General features: G+C 41.0%; 2 protein-coding genes across 2 annotated transcripts in view; one reads left to right on the forward strand and one right to left on the reverse strand.

The window, feature by feature from the left end:
* The window catches only part of mtrr (5-methyltetrahydrofolate-homocysteine methyltransferase reductase), a 295,323-nt gene that overhangs the window by 202,408 nt on the left and 71,242 nt on the right, over positions 1–21,673 (reverse strand). The window lies entirely within an intron of this gene.
* The window catches only part of sema5a (sema domain, seven thrombospondin repeats (type 1 and type 1-like), transmembrane domain (TM) and short cytoplasmic domain, (semaphorin) 5A), an 86,909-nt gene that overhangs the window by 64,589 nt on the left and 647 nt on the right, over positions 1–21,673 (forward strand). Inside the window, exons 16-20 of the mRNA XM_053342746.1 lie at positions 12,393–12,602; positions 14,885–15,055; positions 15,339–15,494; positions 17,269–17,313; positions 18,288–18,499. Coding sequence (XP_053198721.1) covers positions 12,393–12,602; positions 14,885–15,055; positions 15,339–15,494; positions 17,269–17,313; positions 18,288–18,499 — 794 coding nt within the window. The remainder of the gene's footprint in view (positions 1–12,392; positions 12,603–14,884; positions 15,056–15,338; positions 15,495–17,268; positions 17,314–18,287; positions 18,500–21,673) is intronic.

The raw sequence follows: 21,673 nt of genomic DNA on the forward strand, positions 1-21,673 counted from the left end.
CCTGGTGAATTAAACGCTGTAAACGTTTGTACAAACAGGCTGCTAATTGACAAGTTGTTTATGTTGTCAAGTGGAAGGATCCATATTAGAGGGCAGGCGGGCTGGCACCACACCACAGCAAAGAGGCTTCAGATACAGATGCAGCAGTTAAAGTTTGTTTACGGCATTGCTCACAGCCTCAGAGGGAAAAGCAGGTTGTTTAAGGCTTTAGAGTTAGCGCCTGGCTAGTCTGCGGCGGCCTCCCATCACTTTGAGTTCGTCTATATCTCTGGGTGGTCTGTTGCTACCCCACTCACAAACCACACGCTGTGGAAATCACTGGGGTTAGCCTTAATGTACACTATCATGGGAGCTTTCTCTCTTTTGATCTATCTCTTCTTCCTTATTTCTGATTATTAGTCTCCATCTGTCCTCTGATGCTTGTCGCTGGTACGAGTTGTTCTCTTCTCACTTTGAAGCCGGCGCTTAAATGTTCCTGAAGGGGTTTAGATGGTCACTGGCAAGTACAGAGAAAACCTGACTTCAGACTCAAAGCCTTAAGAGGAGTGACAACCACATATCCAAGACATTAGCATACAGAATTGAGCTTTAATGAGTCCATATTGTTTCTGATTAGCGGGAGGAAGTAACAGACACAATGTGTTTCATTAGAGGTTGTCACCAGAAGCATGACATCAGGTTAGTTTCACTGTTAATTACGTCAATTGAAAAGTGAAGGCTGTGGGTTCTGCAGTCAGTTATGGCAACCTGTCAGTCTGAGCCATAGGATGTGAGCAGAACAAAGGCTACAGTAAGTAGAAGGTGATGTTTGAGCTCTGCAGTTCAAGCTTCAAATCTCCTCAGCAAATGGTGTATAAACATGGGTGTCATTTTGTCAAATTTCTCATCAGGAAAAATGACAAACACCACCGACTCCATTCATTAAGGTGCAAATTATCTTCAAGCATTTGGGTCCCCTGTATTTTAGAAGGGAAGTTACAATTTCTCTTTTAATAGAGACAGACTTCACATACTCTATGCCGAAGATTATCAGCAGCAGTGATTTCTCATGATGCTGTATTGGCGTTTTAAGATAATTAATTAACATTACTGCAGGCTACATTGCTGGTCTAATATTGCCTCAAAGCATTGCCTGTGCCCTGTGAATAAAACAGGCTGATTTTATATGAAATCAAGTGTATTTTGTGTATTTAGTCTTTATTTTATGATCTTTTTCTAAATGTTTAGTCAAACTAATTTCTTTTCAACATCAAAACTATTTTACTCAAAGATATGGTTCTTCCTTTTATCAAACAATTAATTGTGTGTGTTTGGGGGGGGGGGGACTTCAATGTGGAATTTGAAACAATTTCTTCATCCTTGGGGAAAAATAGTTTTATTCCAGTTGAACTGTGCAGCCTGATGTGGCCCCTGTGTGCTCCTCTCCTCTCGTACTGCGTTGATTGTTCATCTTCAGACATCAATATGATTCACCTCTCTGAGGAGTCTTATGTCATATCTGTCTAAAAAGAGGATGGACTCCAGTGATCCACTTCTTCATTTCAACCATTATCAACCTTGCCATCCATCTGAAGAGCACTTCTTTGTGTATTTGTGTGTGTGTGTGTGTGTGTGTGTGTGTGTGTGTGTGTGTGTGTGTGTGTGTGTGTGTGTGTGTGTGTGCCTGCGTCTGTGTCTGTGTCTGTGTGTGTGTCTGCGTCTGTGTCTGTGTGTCTGTGTGTGCATGGCATTTTTCCAACACGTCCTCCTCCCACAGTCCACCTCTCATAGATGCATGGGGTGCCTGAGTCCCGGGGACAGCAGTTAACTTTTCTTAAAGCAAGAGGCCATTGCAGGATAATTATCGTCACAGTGGTGGTGTGTATTGATGTCCACAAGTGGGGCAAAGGACTCCCGAGATCCCTCCGAGATGATGAGTACTTGAAAGAAATGGTGTGTCACTCGATAAAGATTTACTATTTGCATCAGGCGGGTTAGTATTGATTAAAGCTCTCCACAAAATCTGGGCTTTTCTTGCTAGAGCTGTTATAAAACAGGTTGCCATATGGATTTATGTGTGTTTGTATGCATTTGTGCACATGCTTTTGCTTACATCTCAGCAACGTAAACAAATCACTGAGGTAAAATATGCATAGAGATTGTTTATGCTAATAAAGAGATGCTTCTTTTACACAGATAAATAACTGTCCGTGTTTCAAGGAATTTACCCATCTGTAATGTCCTCTTTTTGCATTTGAAGCCAATGCATAAACTTTGAAATATTTTCCTCTCACTTGTTTTCTTACTGATGTCATTTCCCTGCAATTCAGTAATAAGCCCTGCCCACAAGGTTTTTCTGAGATCTTCCTTATCTCTGTGCTCGGGCAGAATGTCATCATGTTTGTTGCTTTGAGCATCACAGCTATCAGATGTAGTGTCTGACATTTGACGATTTGGATCATATTCAGAGATGAGGCACATTTTATTGACACACACCTGGAAGTCTCGTCTGTGATGCACAGATATGAAGAATTAATCCTGTCAATGGAGAGAATAAATTGATATTTGAGATATGCTAGTGACTTTCTCAATATCTAGCCAGTTTCCTGCGAGTCTTGCTGTCTCTCATATTAAGATCTCTTATCTGTCTTTATTATGAGAGATTGATTATGAATATATGATTTAACCAAGCATTTACAATAAGCTTTTATATAACATAATGAGTTGTTTCGTATCAGTGATTGTAGCTTAATGATAGTGATGAGTTAATTACTTAAGATTTAAAGACCTCTCTTGTCATGTACGCCCAGTGATTAGTCTTGAAGCCTTTGTAGCCATTTTTCCTTTTTATCACATATCACATGCCTGAATGAAGCCACCAAACATTTGATAATTTGCATAACTGCTTGTATAGACATATATTTTTAAATGTTAATGTAGTGAAATCCTATGGCGATTTAATAAAACATGGCTTTCCTTTTCCTGTCAATTATGTTCCTCTCTTCACTCTATGCTTACAATAATACAGTACCTCTTCATATATAATTTATACATAATGCATCACAGGTGGTTTACACAAGGCAATTGGTTTTTGCATATTTTCCATCCTGCACACTGCCCTCTTCACCTATGTGACAGCACAGTGTAGCAAAGTAGCATCCCAGAGGTTCATTGTCTTGCTCAAAGAGACACCAGCAGCATAAATGTAATCATAGATGCAACTTAACAACCAGGAAGCCCCATCTGCCTTTTTCACTGTTGCAACACCATTTTAATTCCCATATGCTTTTTTATAGTGACTTCTCATTCCTGCACTGTGACAGTCCATTTTGCTGGCTGAAATGAAGCTGGCTAATATTATTAGCTGTAGCTAACTGGCCAATTGAGCTAACCTTAGATCCATGCATTGAAAAGGATGTCTCCAGCTGACTTATTGATATTTCAACAGGAATCCTGTAAAGAGGTCTTAATGGATACATTCATGATATTGCGCAAAACAAAAAGGCTTAAGCTACATGTCCCAGAGCAACAGTCGGATTCATAACCAGTTGATGAGAGACAAGGGAATCTTGATATTGCATTACAATGTAGACCTACTTAGTCTTATATGTATGATAAGGAAAAATATGCAGACTTACAGTATTTTGTTCTAACAAAACCCTGTTTGGCTAATTAGCTTTTCAAAAAGTTGACACACACTATGTCGTGTTACTGGAGTTCTTCCCATATGTAAAAAAACTTCCCATATGTAATAAAGAGCAGGGCAGAGACTTTTCTCCTTTTAGTTAGTTAATACTGTAATGAGCTCCTTGGTTATCAGCAAGCTAGTAGCCAGACATACCATTGATGGCAATTTACATGAGAGCATGTTGACTATCACTCTTACCAACACATCCTCATAATTAAACAACCACATAGATGGTCGCACCTGATTGGACCTGCACTCCCACTTCCCAAAACCATTATAAATCAATGTCAACAAATTATGTTTCATGGTGTGACAGTACTGTGGTTGAGGTCTGGGTAGGTTTAGGCACAACAAACACAATTAGGGTTTGGGAAAGATCATGGCTTGCGTTTAAATTACCACTTCAAAATACAAAAAAATGTCCCGACTCATGGGTGGAAATGAAAAGCAAACAGAAGTCTAGACATCCCTCCAACCCGCCTCCTCCTAATAAGGAAGTCACCTTATATTAATGTCATATAAACTGCGTCACTTCCCTAGGCCATAATTATTAAATCCCCTTTGGTGTCACAAACTATAGGTTGTATTTACCGGCTGAATTTTAGACCTATACTGCCGTATTTCTTCTTACTAGAAAAAAACTGCTTTGTCATCTGGAAAAAACCCCAAAGCTCGACTGGTCTGACATGCCTAGTCACAGTTGCTGGAAAATTGCTGTTTCGTGGGAGAAGTTTAGCAAACACTCAATTACTAACCAGCTTTCAAACCAGCAATCTATCATTAGTCAGCAAGTTATTAGTCACTCTTGGTCTGGGAACAGGCCTGCCCACTGCACCAACAGACTATTTAAATTATGATTTTTGTGAAGCAACATGCCTATGAAAGAGATGTGCCTACCCAATGTAATCACCAAGTGTAGTGCACAGTGAAAAAGCTGCTTTGCTGTCTTCTTTTTTTAGAGCAAACCATGTGAAAATACTTTTCTCAAGCTGAGCTCATACTAAAAGGTGAAAGCATTACAGAGCACTGATTGGTCAGTTGTTGATCTCATTCATAGGCTCTTTCTTTCAGAGAATGCTTTCCAGCGCCCCATACTGTCTGGTGTGTCTAGGGCATTCGCTGTCCCCTAGGTAGTGGCATGTTGGGTAGCAAAATATTTCCTGTCTTCTTCTGCTACAGAGTTAAAGTTGTTAAAGTAAATGTGTTGACGTATTTCACTGAATGTTTTACATCTCAGGATGAAGTAGTGGTCTAGTAGTCTCTCTCTCTCTCTCTCTCTCTCTCTCTCTCACACACAAACACACACACACACCCACACACACATAAATAAGGAAAAAACAACACAGATTTGTGCCGTTGTTCTTTGTATTTACTGCTGCATTATGTGCTTGTATTGAATGAATGAAAAAGTAGAAATGCAGAGGGGGAAAATAAAACAGAAACTAAGTGCGCCTGTCTCCACAGTAAATCATCTACTGAGTGTTTGATGGTTGTTTATTTGTGCTTTAGAATGTAACAACCATGAAACAATCAGAAAATCACATTGTATTTCTCTCATTCACAGGCGTTCTCTCTCTCAAAGAAAGCTTTCTGCCGCTGTCACAGCTCACTAGCGCTGTGTCTCTGTCACTCACTCGTGCTCTCAGCTTGCTCGGGTCCTCTCTCTCTTTCTCTTGTCTTTCTTAAATTGAGTCAGGAAGAACAACAATGCTTAACTTTTAACATTATCAAAGGAAGAAAGATGCCCTCCCTTTTTCTTTCAAGGTAGGGTTGTATAGCTCCGATAATGACATGCAGTCTCAGTGCCCAGAAGCCCTGCTGCTGAGCAGGGATGAGCAGCTTGTTGTTTTTTGGAAGTTTATTAATATTGAATGTGTCGCATGTCCAATTTGCACCATATTTGATGTTGCATTTCATTGGGTCCCCAGAAATGCACCTGCCAAGTGTGAAGGAGATCAGATGAAAATTTCTCGAGATATGCGAAGGACATAAAGACAGACAGACAGAGATTCATTCACCTCTACGTAATGAGAAAGAGTCAAAAGTTTAGTGTGGCTGGCTCAGACTTATAAAAGCATTGAAATCAGACGTTCATCCCAGGGCTTTTTTTTCCATTTGCATCTCAAGATAGAAGACAACACGTTGAGGGAAAAGAAAGCACTGGTACAGTAAGATGAAAGACATTTCTGTAGGAGGTTGTGAGTTTGTAATTTTGCTGGCTTGTGTCGGTGAGTGATGGCTTCATTTTTTCCCAGAGAGAAACGGTGGCGTGTCAGCAGGCTGATGTGTTTCACTTCAGCTGATCTGGTATCAAGGCCAGGGCCTTCTCGTCGGCGACAGATTAGTTTCTCCTGCGCAGATGTCATGAGCAGACACTGAGTAGACACAGGACAGTGCTGAGGGACGCCTCTGACGGATGACAACCATCCTAGTATCCTTATTGTCTTTCTGTTTTTCTGCCTCACTCTCACTCGCCACTTTCAGCACACCCTTTGTCTGTGGTTGTCTAGTTGGTTTTTCAAGAAAGAATCACTACTATTAACTTAACATATGATCACACTCTTTATTTAAGTTATACAATACATCTTGTGCTTGGGGTGTCTATTGGAAACTGCTACAAAAATGGATGAATTATTTTTGGGGATATTCAGTCATTAAGAGATTGGCATGTACTCCCTGTCTTTTACATTCTGAGCACTGCATTATCACACATCATATATTTTAACAATGTAACAGTGTGTAGCAGCAGAGTAAGATTTAAGTGATTAGATTCCATCAGCATGAAGTATCTTCATGAAATACAGGCCCATGAGTAGAGGAGATAGAACAGGATCCCCCTGGAGATTGACGCTGGTGATAGAGTAAAGTCAGTAGATGGAAAATGGAAGCTCTCAGCTGAATCTTCCGGACCGAGATCGTGATACTGATAGGGATGAGTAGACTGTGCAATAGGAATACTTTAACAGCAGCACCCAACAATGATGGGTTGATTGGTGAAGTGTAGGCAGAAAGATGATTGGCCAGTTTTGTTGATATAAGAATTTGTGACTGACAGAAACTCTGTCGGCATGGGAAAGCAAAAGTGACAGAGATGTTTGGAGAGGTTAGAAATAACTGAATACATCAACAAAGCAGTAAAGGGAAGACAATATCTGACAGGAACTTTCATAGTGAACTTTAGCCAAAAAGTCAAAGTTCAAAACAGTGATACACAGTATCCGAAAGTGTGTTTAATCTTCTACTATTCTTTTTCTGATGTAGAAAGTCTAGTCTCTTTTCAGGGGAGGTTTAAATGCTGCCTTCAAGTGCTCCTCGTAAACTCCAAGGGCCTGAATTACTAAAGGTCTGTGTGTGTAAAAACGTGTGCAAACTTGACATCACCCGCAAAAAATGTGCAAGCTGATCTACTAACGCAGCGCACTGAGGTTTGCATCTTTCAACTGTGTAAGATAATACGCAGATGACTTTTGTTATTGTAGAGAGGAGGAGACGGAGGCACAATGACAGAATACGTACAGGACAGGTTTTTCCACCTGTATTAATAATTTTGGAGAGGAACATTTTTGGTTTTACTAAGAGAATTGACTTTGTCACAAATACTCTCCCATATGTCAGTTTTTCTGGTAATATTTCTTTTTGTAATAACTCAATGTATTTGTTAACCTCTTCCACTAGGACCTGATCACATTTCATTTTGCTATCACTAATTGTGATATTGGTGGTCTCACTAAATTGCTTGATGACTCTCCCTATATGTCTCTCTGTCTGTCATGCTCAGTTAAATACGTAACCCATACTCTCGCTCCGATTACAACCAGATGGAGATGACAACCCCGCGATTGTATTTGTCCTTCACACCAAATTTTCAGGACACTATTAGATTGCCTGTTTCACCTTTGCTCCCAATATGGCAGACATAGAGCAGCACGGATTTTTACGATATGGTGTCAACAATTTAGCAAGCTAGAGTTGGCAAGGATAAAAACAACACTGTCAAGAAAATTGAACTTTGTGCCAACAGAGTTAATTTTTCTTGACAGTGTTGTTTTTATCCTTGCTCAACATGGCTATATGAAATTATGGCTCTGAGCTCTTAAAAACACCTAACTGCAGCTTTTAATCAGGTTTTACACACAGAAGAAGTTTCTAGTCTCACATTTTCTGAACTAGTGATAAGCTTGTCTTCACTGGTCTGCTCTGACATTGGGTCACTTTCCACTGTGTTGCTTGTTTTGACGAATCAGACTGTATGCTACCTCAGAGTGGAGAGCAGCGCTGTGGTACTTCAAATTGCCAGCGAGAAGGAAATGGATGTTTCTTTGATGGAAGCAAGTTTTCTTACTCTTTCTAGAAAAAATCAATCCTGTTTGTACAGCTTGTTGGCAATTTCAGGTTGTTGGAGTTTGCTTTTGAAAGCACCTACAATTACGACAAACCCACCACTACAGCATGTAGTACCAGCTGGTATTTTGTGTTACCTGTGATTGTATTGGCAAGAGGGATAAATGGAGAGAGAATGGTCTTGAATTTCCCCCTCATGATATTCGTTTTATGTGTTCACTTAAACAAAAAGCTGTCATGAGAGCTTATGTGCAAGCACCAAAGTCAAATTCAACCACATTTGTGCTGATTTACTACAAAATATATATCATTTACTTTGTCGCCAACACTTTTCTAAAGTGTACCATAGACTGAATTTCCACCTTTCAATCTATTCATCAAACTAAAAGACTTGAAGTCTACACGTAGAGGGTAATACATCACAGTAAACATTTATTTACCACAATTTTCTTGTCAGAGTTGGGTTTTGTACCACAGGAACCATTTTAACACTGTCTTTGTTGGTGCATTCAAGGAGGCATTGTCAATCAAAAATTGAAAACATATCTTGCAATTCTGAAATACTGTCAGGAAAATCAAATTCTCTAGATAAAAAACAATAATCAAATATGGATATTGTTAAAAGAATAGCACATGTTGAAATTGTTGCTGTTTGGCAGCTAACTGAAATTGTCAGATGTTGGCAGTGATGGGAACTATAATGTGTGATTTGAAGTTAATGGCCTGGAAATGTTTCACCCACTGGAAATCACTTCTAACATGAAACCCTGCAAATGCAACAAAATAAACAAATATTGCTCGTGCCCACAGTAGGTTTTCAGAACAGACACAGTCCAATAAATCTCATTGTAGTCAAACCTAGTGTAAAAGTAGGTTATGACTTTGTTTTAGTAGAGGCCGCCACACTCTGAAAGTGTAGGTTGGGCCTTCAGTCCTCCTGTAAAAATGTGTCACACTAACAAGCTTTGTTCAAGTGAATTCAAGAAACATGCACTCATATCAGGCTTGCAAGTATATATCCATGTTCTTGTGTTCTCATATATGTCTGTGTTTTTGTAGATGTGCACTGATCCCTCATGCTCTTCAGGGATGGGGTTTTAATTGTGCCCTTAGAAACTTTTAATTGGCTCTTCCATGAGAATTTCCCACTGGAGGGTAGCTGAGTATACTATCGCCTGGCAGACTTCAGGACCATTCAGGGAATACTGTCATATCTTACAACTGTAAGCAACCAGAGTCTTTCATTTCATGGTTTGGTATGGCATGACATAAGAAAACATAGGCACACATTTGTATGTACGAACACACACACACACACACACACACACACACACACACACACACACACACACACACCACACACACACATTGAAGAACATTGCTTCCTCCACAGGGAGACACTGCTGATCTGAAAAGTAAAGGAGGAGGAGGAGGGGGAGGAAGAGTAATGGGGAGTAAATGTGCTGTTCAGAATCTAGGACAGGGTGGAGGAAGTACTTCTCCACTTCTCTCTCTCAGTGTGGTCCAGTGTTTTTTTCTGGTGTTGATAAAACTTTGTTCACACATGACAGTGTGTCTCTCCTCCCTCCTGAAGGTTTGCGATTTTTCCACCTCTCTGTCTCTCACATCTGTCTCGAAGCAGACTTGTCTCTCCGGTTTGCGGATGTCATCTCGTCTCCATTACTGCCTCCATCCGTCTCTTACTTTCCTCCTCATTCGGCCTCATTCCTCTCACTTCTTTGAATGTTTGAGTGCCTTTACAGTTGCCTATACACTACGTTAGATTGCACAGTATTGCATGTCTGTGTGGCCTCAAAGTCCCTCTTACTCCTTTTCCCACACATACGCCTATATTCTCTCTCTCTCACACACACAGAAGTTCATAAGTTTGTTTACAGTGTATTTTGCCTTTGAGCAGGGTGTGAGGTTGAGCAAGGGGAGGGAGGAAACGTTTTTATGTCCTAGTTTCTTTGCAGTGGGGACTATTAGATGTTGCACTGTGTCCTTTGTCTCAGCCCAGCTCGTCAGGAGAGTAAGGATTAATTCTCTCTGGCTGTGTGTGGTTCTGCTGTGGATCGATAGATCCAGTCACTACCTATTTGAAAGGGAGGGCACCACGCTGTTTGTTTTGGCGACGGGAGGGCAGCCCCTGTGAAGTAACATTAACAATACACACAGTGCAGCAGAACAGTCATAGGCCAATGCTTGAGCAAACTGAGTGTGCAGTGCTGTGTGTGGGTACTGTGTTTGAGTAATTAAGTGTATATTTGTGTACTTGTAAATACCTGTATTGGGGTGTGTGTGGATTGTAAGTAAAATACTTTGTGTCCATTGTCCTCTGTGTGTCCAGATGACTAAAAGGCTCTTGTAAAGTGTGTGTACATGGTTGCGTGTATGAGAGGGATGATTATGAAGCACTCCATTTCCTTTAGAGCTGAGCAGCAGTCCAGTCTCTTGGGCTAAAGAGGGCTTGTGAAGAGTACGGGTCACAGTGGCAGGAGGGACTGTTAGTGCCACTGCCTGCTCAGAATCGATAAAGAGCGGGGGCCTCGACGGGCCTGTCAGCACTCATGCCAGCTTGATGCTGGGGTGAGGCGGCCTGTGCACTGCCAAGGTTGGCCATAGTTATGAAGAGGTCGAGGATTTGCGCTAGGTAAACACACTGTCCTCTCCCTGAGAATACAAAGCAGCCGCGCCACGTTAACTGTCAGTGAAAAGGACACGCTGACAAAACAACGAGGCCAGGTTGGAGGACAGAGAGAGAGAGTGTTAGACGGAGACAAAAAGCAAGAGAAGGTTAATGGGAAAGATAGACAGAAAGGAACAGAAGGGATACAAGAGGCAGTGAGCAAAACAGATGAGGTAGAGATAATAAAAACGATAAATCAGGAGATTAAAAGGAGAATCAGACAAAAAAGGAAGGTTGCCGTGGCATGGTCGAGTGGTTAAGCCTCAGGATCCAGATGTGCTTCTGTTGACTGTTTCAACTCTTTCCTTTAAAGAGATCAAGAAAAACAGCAAGAAAGAGCAGAGTGATGCAAAGCAGAGGGAGCACAGGCTAAAAATTAAGACTTCCATTGTTATCAGAAAAGGTAGATAATAGTTTTGTTTGTTGAATGAGTAAATCATCAGAAAGGTGATTGGACAGTGACTAATTGCATTGGAGGTGATTACTATTCACTCAAACGGATGAGTTCAGTCTTTTCATTCAGAAAGGCCAGAAGCTTTTCTTCCTCACTGATTCTGCTCTCTGTGTCTTACCACAAGGCACATTTCCATGGTGCTGATTAATGCGTGCAGTAATTATAGTTTAATAGAAATTACGGTTTCATATGTCATTAGGAATCCTGTACTCAGCTCATTCCAGAACAGAGTACACAGATTATTTGACTGATGTTGTTTGATGAGCAAGCATGTCCACGTGTTGACAGGACACATTCAGCTCTCACCAAGTCCATCTTTAGAAAATGACAAGAGGTCTGTGAAAAATGTAATGATAGATTGCATTTGTGCAGCTGATTGCTGATGCCATCAGTGTTACATCCATCTGTCTATTGACTGTATTTATCTTTCCTGTGCTCCACTATCTTGAGTGAATTTGTCAGGTTACTTTTTTATACTCTGACTTTTTTGCTTTGTAACAGTTTTATTAGTGGTCCAATATTTCGAATAAAAACACTGAAGTGAACATTAAATAGCTGCTTTGTTAGAAATGAAGTTCCTTCAGTTCTGTTCTAGTGCACAAATAATTAGCAGCAATACGAGCAGCTCTGTAAATAATGTAATGCTAAGGTCAGCGTGATGTTTAGCAGGTTTAATGTTTACTATGTCCACTATCTTAGAATGGCATGTTAGCACACTGACTTTTGCTAATTAGAAATTAACACAAGGCCTCTGGGGACCATGAAAGCAGCCATGCTGCCATGGTTACTATGGTCTTGAATGGACAAATCTTCTATTATGTATGTATATATCATATAATTTCAGATATGATTTAGTAATATTAACAGCCTCTATGAGCCTCTATACTGCATGCACTTGGCGAGTTCTCTGCTTTTCAGCAATAAAAGAACAAGAAAACAAGAGGTGGGCACTCTTTTAAATCAAGCTAAAGCTTTTAAAGTATCTCCCTGCTGCACAAGTAAAGGCAAAGTAACTGTTATCCAGAGCTGTCACTGACTCTCTGCCCCTCTTCTTGCTCTTCAAATCCACACGGTGATGCCAGGAAGGGATGACAAGTATCATCCGCTTTCTCACAGAAAACAACAGGGTTTAAAGGAAATCTTTTTTTAATGCTGAGAAAAGCTAACAATACCACTGGTGTAAGCAGTTGTTTTGATAGTGATCTCTTTTTTTAACATTGTCTACTCTCTAAACCCAACAGGTGAGGTGCTTCGTCTCGGAAGGATCTCAGGCCACACAGTAAACGGCGGCTGGTCATCCTGGAGTTCCTGGTCCCAGTGTAGCAGAGACTGTAGCCGGGGAATCCGCAGTAGAAAGAGGACTTGCAGCAACCCAGAGCCCAAGTATGGAGGTCAGACCTGCCAGGGGCCCGCACAGGAGTATCAGGAGTGTAACATCACCCCTTGTCCAGGTAAAGGATGCACACATGTATAATATACACATACTACATACTAAGACACATATACAAAAACATCACTGAGGACATGAGCAGGGGACACACAGAGATAAAAACACACACAAGATCAGGAGTCAATTACCCAACCAGCTTCTCTTTTTCTCTCACACAGATAAATACACAGTACCCATACCCAGGCAATGTTTTTCCCTTGATTAATGGATAAGGAATTATAGTGACAAAATGACTTACCAAATCATAGGGAACCACAAAAGAAATCAGTTGCAGATAAGAGGTGTGACGAGGACCCCAATTTACACCAGGAATCAAAGAGACAATCCCTGCGGTGCTCCAGTATGTAATTACATTGCTGGGTAATTATGCTGCCAGCTATGGGAGGCCCTATTCTGTTGTGAAAAGCCCTGAGACAATGCATTTTCAACACTCCTCTGGCGGAAGACGGCAAAAGGAAGCTTTCTAATTAAAAGAATACTCTGTCTGACAAGGGAAGTAAGCTGTCTAAATGGAAATCCAGGGCTTAGTTTGGCATAAGGCACACCTGGTATCCAACACAGACGCCGAGCAGACAAGCAGGACGTTGTCTCAGATGATTATTAATCAAGCCCCCCGGAGAAGGGTTTGGGTATCTCACTAAAAGCCTGGATCCGCACGTCGCCTAAAGCACCCGTGATCTGTCTTCATAACTGCTGCCACCCAGTAAGCAAGCAAAAGAGACAAGAGAGTTAACGACCATCGATACTATTTTTACAGCCTGTTAATTCGTTCAGCGAAAGTGCACGCCATTCAGCTCCCACCAGCTTGAACGCAGTCGCTAATAGGGTGAGTTGTTATCGGCTCTGTGCTCAGATGAAGACTTTGGATGGATCTAAGAGCATAATATTTGCTTTATCCAGAGATGCTCAGCCTGTTTGGTTGCCACAAGTGTTCCCCCTCGAGTAAAATGTCAAGTGAATGGCTTTTTATTTTGCTGTGCCACATCACTATGCTAATATATGTTGTACTCCTATCCAGAGATTTTGACTGTAATAATACCACAGCTACACTATTTTGATGAACACCACTGCACTCTTGTCCCTCAAAGGAACAGATTCAACCAAGCTACTCAAGTGTGTATATAAATACAAATATATTTATAGACATGTCTATGATGAATACTAATGCATACTCAATTAGCATCCCTCTGAAAGCCCTCTGAAAGTGAGATGATATTTTGAGGCGGGCCCACCATGCCCGTAGACCAATTGTAATCCTCCTAGGGCTAATCTAGTTCTTTTTAAATACACTGTGAGGGAGAAGGAGAGAAAAGGTGTTAGACCTCCCATCCATCTGGTTTGGAAACAAATGAATCCATGTTTTTCTTGCGTCTACGCCTAAGATGAGACAATCCGTCATCGAGGGCCAGAAATCGACTTATGTGTCACTTTGTGATAGAGAAATTACACTGAGATGACAAAAAGCATCAGCAACTTCAATTACCTGCACAGTGCTGCCAGCCATCCGCAGGTCTTTAAAAGCAATTCTCAAGTGGTTCCGAAAAGGGAATTTCTCTCTGCCACAATGAAGTGAGGTTTTATCCACATGATTGGCAGAGTATTTACCTCTGTTGTGATTCATGGCTAAAGATTGCCCCATTTTAATGCTCTTTTTACTCCCACATCCCCATCTCTCCCTCTATCCATCTATTTATGTCTTCTTTATATGTTTGTGCTGATACTGATACATTTTTAACTATGTCATGTTTGCCATTTGGCACCACATAAAGGGAGAAACAACAATGCAACGGTTCATTAATCTTTATTAATCGCAGGAGAGGCTGTTGAGTTCGGGGGGTCAGAGGTTTGCTGTAACAGCTGGATGAAGCACACTTCCTGTCACATGAAAACAGTCTCTTTCTCACACGCGCACACACACACAAGCACTCAAATTGCTTCATATTCTTGCGTTACGCATCGTTGTTTAAGATGGCTCGGAATGACTTCCAATCACTTGATGTTTGGAGGAAATTGTCTTTTGAAATGACCTGGAACCTAAATCCTAGAAAACAAGAGAGCATGAATTTTGGGGAAATATTCTCCTAGAAAACAAGAGCCTGTGCAATGTCACAACTATTTTATGCAGTTTCACATCAATTAAACAAGTTCTTTTGTATACCTATATAATCACTCTTTTTTTTGACAGGTTCAGCATTAACAAAAGCATTTTGATAGTAAAGTCTGCCTTGAGATTACAATGTAAGGAATCAGCTGCATAACGGATTGAAATGTTGTTTGGTTTAGTGGATGGCAGCTGGTCATGCTGGTCTTCATGGTCCAAGTGCTCGGTGACGTGTGGAGGAGGACACTACATGAGGACGCGAACCTGCAGCAACCCCCCGCCAGCTTACGGAGGAGACATCTGCTTGGGCCTGCATACTGAGGAAGCACTGTGCAATACACAGCCCTGTCCAGGTACACACACACACACAAACACACACTCTTTAGTGATAAGCAGCTTAGGGCCCTTACTCGGCCACCAATCCATCACAGGTTCATTGCTTATTTTCTTTAGTCTCTCTCAGCCTCTCTGAGGGCACTCATGTATGACTAATATGCAGCTGACGGAATACACAAATTCATACAGTACAGTGCACACACACACACACACACACACATACACACACACACATATATAGGAACTTATATATGGACATACTGGACAGGTTGTGAGATATACTGTCATTTCTGTTTCCAGAGAGTTGGTCCAGCTGGTCGGAGTGGTCCCACTGTGACTCCAACGGCGCCCAGCTGCGTGTGCGTCACTGTGATGTCCTGTTTCCCACTGGAAACCAGTGCTCAGGAAATACCAGTGAAACCAGACCATGCTCCCCTGACTCCAATTTTATACCAGGTAATCACACACATACACTTACATTGCAGTCTTTGTGGGAACAAACTTCCTCTCTTTAGTAAAGTCTTGGGCACTTATGCATAACTTAACACGCAACTTTGAGCGTGCACACACACATTTCGCACCACCCACCACCACCATATGCCCACAGTGGTAATTCAGCTCATTTTCCAAGAATCCTGTGATAATGAAGTGCGTTATTGATCCCTCGAAGGGGCTTGTCTAAGGTCAGAGGTCAGGTTCAGCGACAGGACAGCACATTTGAGAACGGCGGGGATTACTGTCTTGCTCAAGGATGCCTGAGTGCGGCAGGTGATTACACAGGGGCATGTAACACCTCCTCATTCCAACAACCCCACTGCTCACTTTCATTATGAGCTCAGACTAAAAAACACTTACACCAGCAGTTTCTCTTTCACGTCATGATAGAAGAAAATATCTCCTGGTTGCTGTTTTCTGCACCTGGTTAATGAGGTTTTTTTGGGGGGGGGGGGGTTCTAAACAAAGTTTTAGCATATATGTTTTATCAATGATCTTACCTTTAAAACAGAAACATCCTCTCCTAATGAAGTATTAATGTTAAATGAAAAGTTTGACATTTTCAAATATGCTTTCTTCTTTCTTTTTCCTCTCTGTCTGGTGTTAGATGATTTATACGAATGTCATATTTGTCTTTTAAATATTAATCTGAAGCCAGGAGCGGGTAAATTTAGCTCTGCACAAAGAAACAGGAGGAAACAGCTAGCTTGGCTCAGTCCAAAGATTAGACAACCCGGGTGCTGGTGACATAAAGCTAACTAGTTAACATCTTTTATCTATCTTGTTTGTGTAATCCGTGCCTTATTAAATTGTTGATTTGGTTATTTTTGGGCAGAGCCAGGCTAACTGTTTCCCCTTGAGTGGTGTTTGTGCTAAGCCAACAGTTTCTTTTTACAGGCAAAAGAATGCTATCCTCTTCTCTGCAAGAAAGCAAATAAGTTAAAAATGTCAAACTTTACCCTCCTAAGATAAACCATATTGAAGCCACTCGCAAAATGAAACAATTGCACAAAAATGCCCTTTCAAAGCACAAAGTTCAGAAAGACACATGCACACACACGTATCCTAAAGACACACACCCTTACTAATGATATCTGCTTAGACAGGCATCTCCTTATTGACAGTCAGTAATGTGAAACCCGAGAGCATTGACCTATGCTACAACAGGATTGAGAAAGCAACTTTTACAAAGAATGCTTATTCACATTGTCAACTGGGAACACTCCAACTATTATTAAATGTTTAAATATAATTGGCTAAAAGTTCAAAAAAATTTGGTCCAACGATTAATTCAACATTCATGTGCAGAATCTTTAAACCTCAGGAATCATTGAGCATTAGATAGAATAAACATTTAATTAAAACATTGATTTGTAACCTTTCTGTATTAATTGGCAGGGAAACAATGCACATGAAAGTCCTTCACAGGTCTTTATAGAATTACCCATTTTCCTTTAAACCTTATCATCCATCCCCCTTAATGGGAAAGGTAGTCCATTAAGGTTCATTAGCAACGTCTTGTACTTCATTTCCTTTAATGAGAGCTGATACTTTTCATAAACCACTCCAGGTGCCACAGCCGTGATTAGCTTGTGGCGTTTTTACGATAATCTGTTTCATATTGACTTCAGCTTTCGCTCCACATTCACCTTCAAGGGTACAATTTGTCATGCTAACAGGGGTGTGTTTGTATGGTTTTTTTGCCCTAATACTGCTGTTTCTTCTCCTTTATCAGAAGTCTCGATTGCACGCTCCAGTCAGGAGGAGAGGCGCTGTGGAGGTAATTTATATGTGTGTGTGTATTTGTGTGTGCAAGAAAGGGAGAGAAACAAAAAGGCACTTGGTATTACACATATATAGTATCTCAGGCAATAAGATAGCTCTCCTTTTGTGCTTAGCAGTTATACACTGATAAATCCAGCTGTAAATGCACCAAAGACACATTAAAGAGCAATGGTAACCCAATCATATCTGGCAGTAGTCTGAGATGCTTTGTATTTTTTTTAAATACATCCTTCTTCTCAAGCCGTAAATATCAGCTCTCATTTTAAAATATTGTCATCTGAAGTGCAGCGTGGAAGACAACATTCTCTGCAAATGTTGCTGTCTTATATAAATCCTGTAAGTAGTAGCTTCTGATGGTTTATCTCAACTTTCATTGGCTTAGGATATACTGTACAGTAAAATCCAAAGCCTTTTTTTACACAGTTACAGCAGAGTCTGACTGGATGGATAAAATTACTTTTAACAGTGTTTGAAAACAGTGTATGAAATTGCTCTGAGTTGATGAAAATGCTCATAGATTCCTCTAAATTGCCTTCGACTGGCTTTTTTGTGCTCACAGCAATATGCTACATGGGGAGAAGTGAGGATTTTGGGACCTTTTTTGTCCTGTGTTTTGCCTCTCAGACAGGCTACAGGCTGTTCTAACCGTCTCATTTAACTTGATGGTAGTTGCTGTAAGTGTTACATTACGTTGGTTTTGAGCATAATTGTCATCTGTAACATAGTTTCCACTGACACACAGAAAAATAAAAAGAATAAGAGGGAAATAAGATGAAGAGAAAGAAAGACGGGACAAATATTAGTTAATATCTTTAACAGTCCAGAAGGGTCTTTTTTGTTACAGAACTCCATATTCACATTACAATATGAATTGCAGCTACAATTACCACTTCCACTTGTATGAATTGACAAAGAATTACCCCCAGCCTCTTTCTGATCCTCCCTCTCCCCCTCCCTCTCTTCTTTCAGACTTCAACCTGTTCCATATGATTGCCGTGGGGCTCAGTAGCTCCATCCTCGGCTGTCTGGTTACCCTGCTGGTCTACTCTTACTGCCAGCGCTACCAACAGCAGTCGCACGATGCCACCGTCATTCACCCCATCTCTGCCGCACCGCTCAACACCAGCATCACCAATCACATCAACAAACTGGACAAATATGACTCCGTGGAAGCCATTAAGGTCTGTGGACAGGTTTGCATAAGGGGTTCACTGTGGGTCACACTTAACCGATGTCTGGATGTGTAGAGGCAAAGCAGCATTTCTAACATTTCCTTTCTGCTTACTTTATCAACTGATCTCACACTCCCAGTCTGAGTCAGTGAGCAACTGTTTGCACTTCCTCTAATGTCAGTTGTGATTAAATACACTTTCTTACTGCATGACTCTAACTGTCACACCACCTAGTGCACTGACACTCTTTAGTCTTCGGCAGGTGTGCGTATATTTTCTCTCTGTGTGCTCTACTGTGTGTCTCAGTGTGTGACTTTGTTCTGTGTCAATGGTCATACACTGCTTTCTCATAACGTACTAATGCAATTACTTACCAGCGCGTGGGTAGGTAATCAGGGAAGAGACTGCGCATCTGCACATCTCCCTGCTTAGACAGGATCTTTGTATCATTATTGCACTAAAGTGCAGACTGTCAAATACACCAGAGTCACTGACAGAGATCCAGCTACTCTCACGGAACAAACAGCCTCTTATCCACCAGACTTTTAGTGCCAGACTGAGCTAGTGATTAGTGCTTGTCCATAGCTACTTCATGCTCCAGCTGGGCTATTTTCAAGAATTTCCAGCACTCTGAATAGAGTGTTTCAGCTACTTTCACACCCCACGCATTGTTTTGCCTAAAAACAAGGTTCAGAGGCAATGAACGTGGTCTTCATTTTTACCAAACCACAAATTGAAATCAAAATATATTTTTTTAGAAATTACGTTTTTAAGATAGTCTGGCACTAGCTGGCCACTTTGAGGCTCTTGTACCAATTGTTCTGACTGCTGATGATCAGCTATTGGACATAGAAAGCCACTGGCATAAATCCTAGTCTCAAAGGAGCTAAACTGACTATTTGTTATGCGAGATCCCTGTAAGTTACTGTTTTACGCCTGTAAATCTTTTCATTCTCACACAGCAGGAAACAATGATAATGGCAGCAGATTTTGAAATTCAAACAATGAATTATTCTTCTAGTTGGCCACTTTCAATTTTGTCAGCTGGCAGACTTTATACGGTTTAGCGGACTAGTTCATAAAGCTGACATTAGCTTTATGTGTTGTGCGGAAAAGCCATCTCGAGTTTACTTATTTTTAAATGAGACTCATGTTCTTGCTGGCTATACATACATTATATTTTGCCAAAAGTATTAAAACAATTTTCTTATTATATCTTAATATTCTTTTTTGGTAACATTACTTCGAACACCAAAACTATGTGATGTGCTATCTCTTGACCATGGAAGTAGCACTAAACACTAAACTGACAGCCAAACATGATGTTTGCAGCTTAAGTAAGAACAGACAAATACATGTTTAATTAATTCCTTTAGCTAATGGTCAGTTGGTAATTTTGCACATTTTTTTCCACTGACTCTTGCTTGGTATCTGCACTATCAATTGGATTTGGTTCCTTACTTTAATACTGATAAATCACTAACTTTTAGGCAGTTGTTTTTTTGTGGGGTTTTTTTGTGGGTTTTTTTTGTTTTAAAGAGTTGGATGCTCAATTTTGTCAGAGGATGTCTTCAAAAGCAGCAATAATTGAAGTGACTACCTGGATGTCTGTTTGCAAAACTACTTCACAGATAAGAAGTTTTTTTTGTTTTTAAAGAATGCTACAGAGTGAGGATATAGATCCATTGGCACAGAGCAAACCTCTCTGAATGTAATTTCATTGCAAAATAAAGGTGTGAGGAGCGTTCATCTGTCACCCAATTACAGTCAGGAGCGTAGGACATAATTCAGTTAGTTCAGTAGCAGATAGAGGCTGATATGAATATAGACAGTCCATGTGAAAATACAAAAGGAGCTACATGACAAATGAACCCTCTAATTTTCCAAAAGCACATTCTGCCTCCAGCGTTCACTCAGTGAGCCAACATGATTCGGATGAGAATTTTGAGCCACTGAAATGTGCAAAACCATGATATGCCTCCTTTTGAGTGTTTATAGGAAGGAATGATCAACACTCAAATCCTGATTGGGATGACACATTAGTCATTATTATGCACAATGTGTAATTTTCATAAACGACAGATACCGTTCATACTGCTTTGTTGGCCAAATGGAGTAGTCTAGTTAATGATCACAAATGTCAGTTACTGTTGTTTCATGTACAGTTTATCATGTTTCCAGAGAGAGAAACATGATAAGAGAGATTTGGCCATAGGGTTTCTTTGAGGATGACTCTTGCCCATTCCTCTCCCCCTTGCAGCCAGATGTGTCGGTACTCTTGCCCTTGGATGACCCCGCCATGCACCAGCCTCTCTCTGCTAACATGGGGGTGTCCATGCGTGGCCTGGAGATTTTCTACTAACCACTGACCTCTGACCTCTACAACATCCCGCCTCTTGACCCCCCCTCAACAACTCTTTGACCCCCAACCACTACTACTTCCTCTTACCCACCGTGCCCCTTCCACTTCCTGTGGCACTTCATGTGTGTGGCAGGTTGGAGTACAGACTCTCTTTCTCTGCTCAGACCCCTCCATCCCTCCATTTGTCCATCACGCAGGACCCCTCCCCTTCTCCCTCCTGGCTTGTGAGAAGGCAGTGTATCCCCCACCCCCCGCCCACCCCCGCTTTACTTTTCTCTCTCAATAAGTGCCTCCATTTGCATGTTTTTTTCATGTTTGTCTTTCTTGTTTTGTCGTATTTTTACTCGTCTCAATAGTTTCATTGGATGGGTTAAGAAAGTAAATTCATTGCGATGCTGTTTTAAAATGCTCATCTGTTACCTCTCTATCACTAATGCCACTTAATTGAAGCAGTTTTTTTTGTTTACTGCACCAAAACTCACATGTAATCATTCTTCAGCCAATTAAAGACATTTAAAGAAAGAAGACAAAGTAGATGAAGCTAACAAGCATCATAGCGCAGCTGTTTAAATGCAGCCATGGGGCCACCTGCAGAGATATATAACCGTCTGTGGGGCTACGGGAGTGTTGATTACATTCCCTTTGTGTGCAAATCACATAATGGCAAAGAAGCAAAATGTATGAGTTTATTGTCCAGCACACTAGTTTCCTAGTATCAATGTCAGTTGGAAAGATCCATCAACAGTAAATGCAGCATCATCAAGTGTTCAATTACATTGCCCCGGGGAACTCCCGACACGCACTCCACCACAGACTGGATA

The sequence above is a fragment of the Scomber japonicus genome, chromosome 21 (assembly GCF_027409825.1).
Source record: "Scomber japonicus isolate fScoJap1 chromosome 21, fScoJap1.pri, whole genome shotgun sequence".
Classification (NCBI taxonomy): Eukaryota; Metazoa; Chordata; class Actinopteri; order Scombriformes; family Scombridae; genus Scomber; species Scomber japonicus.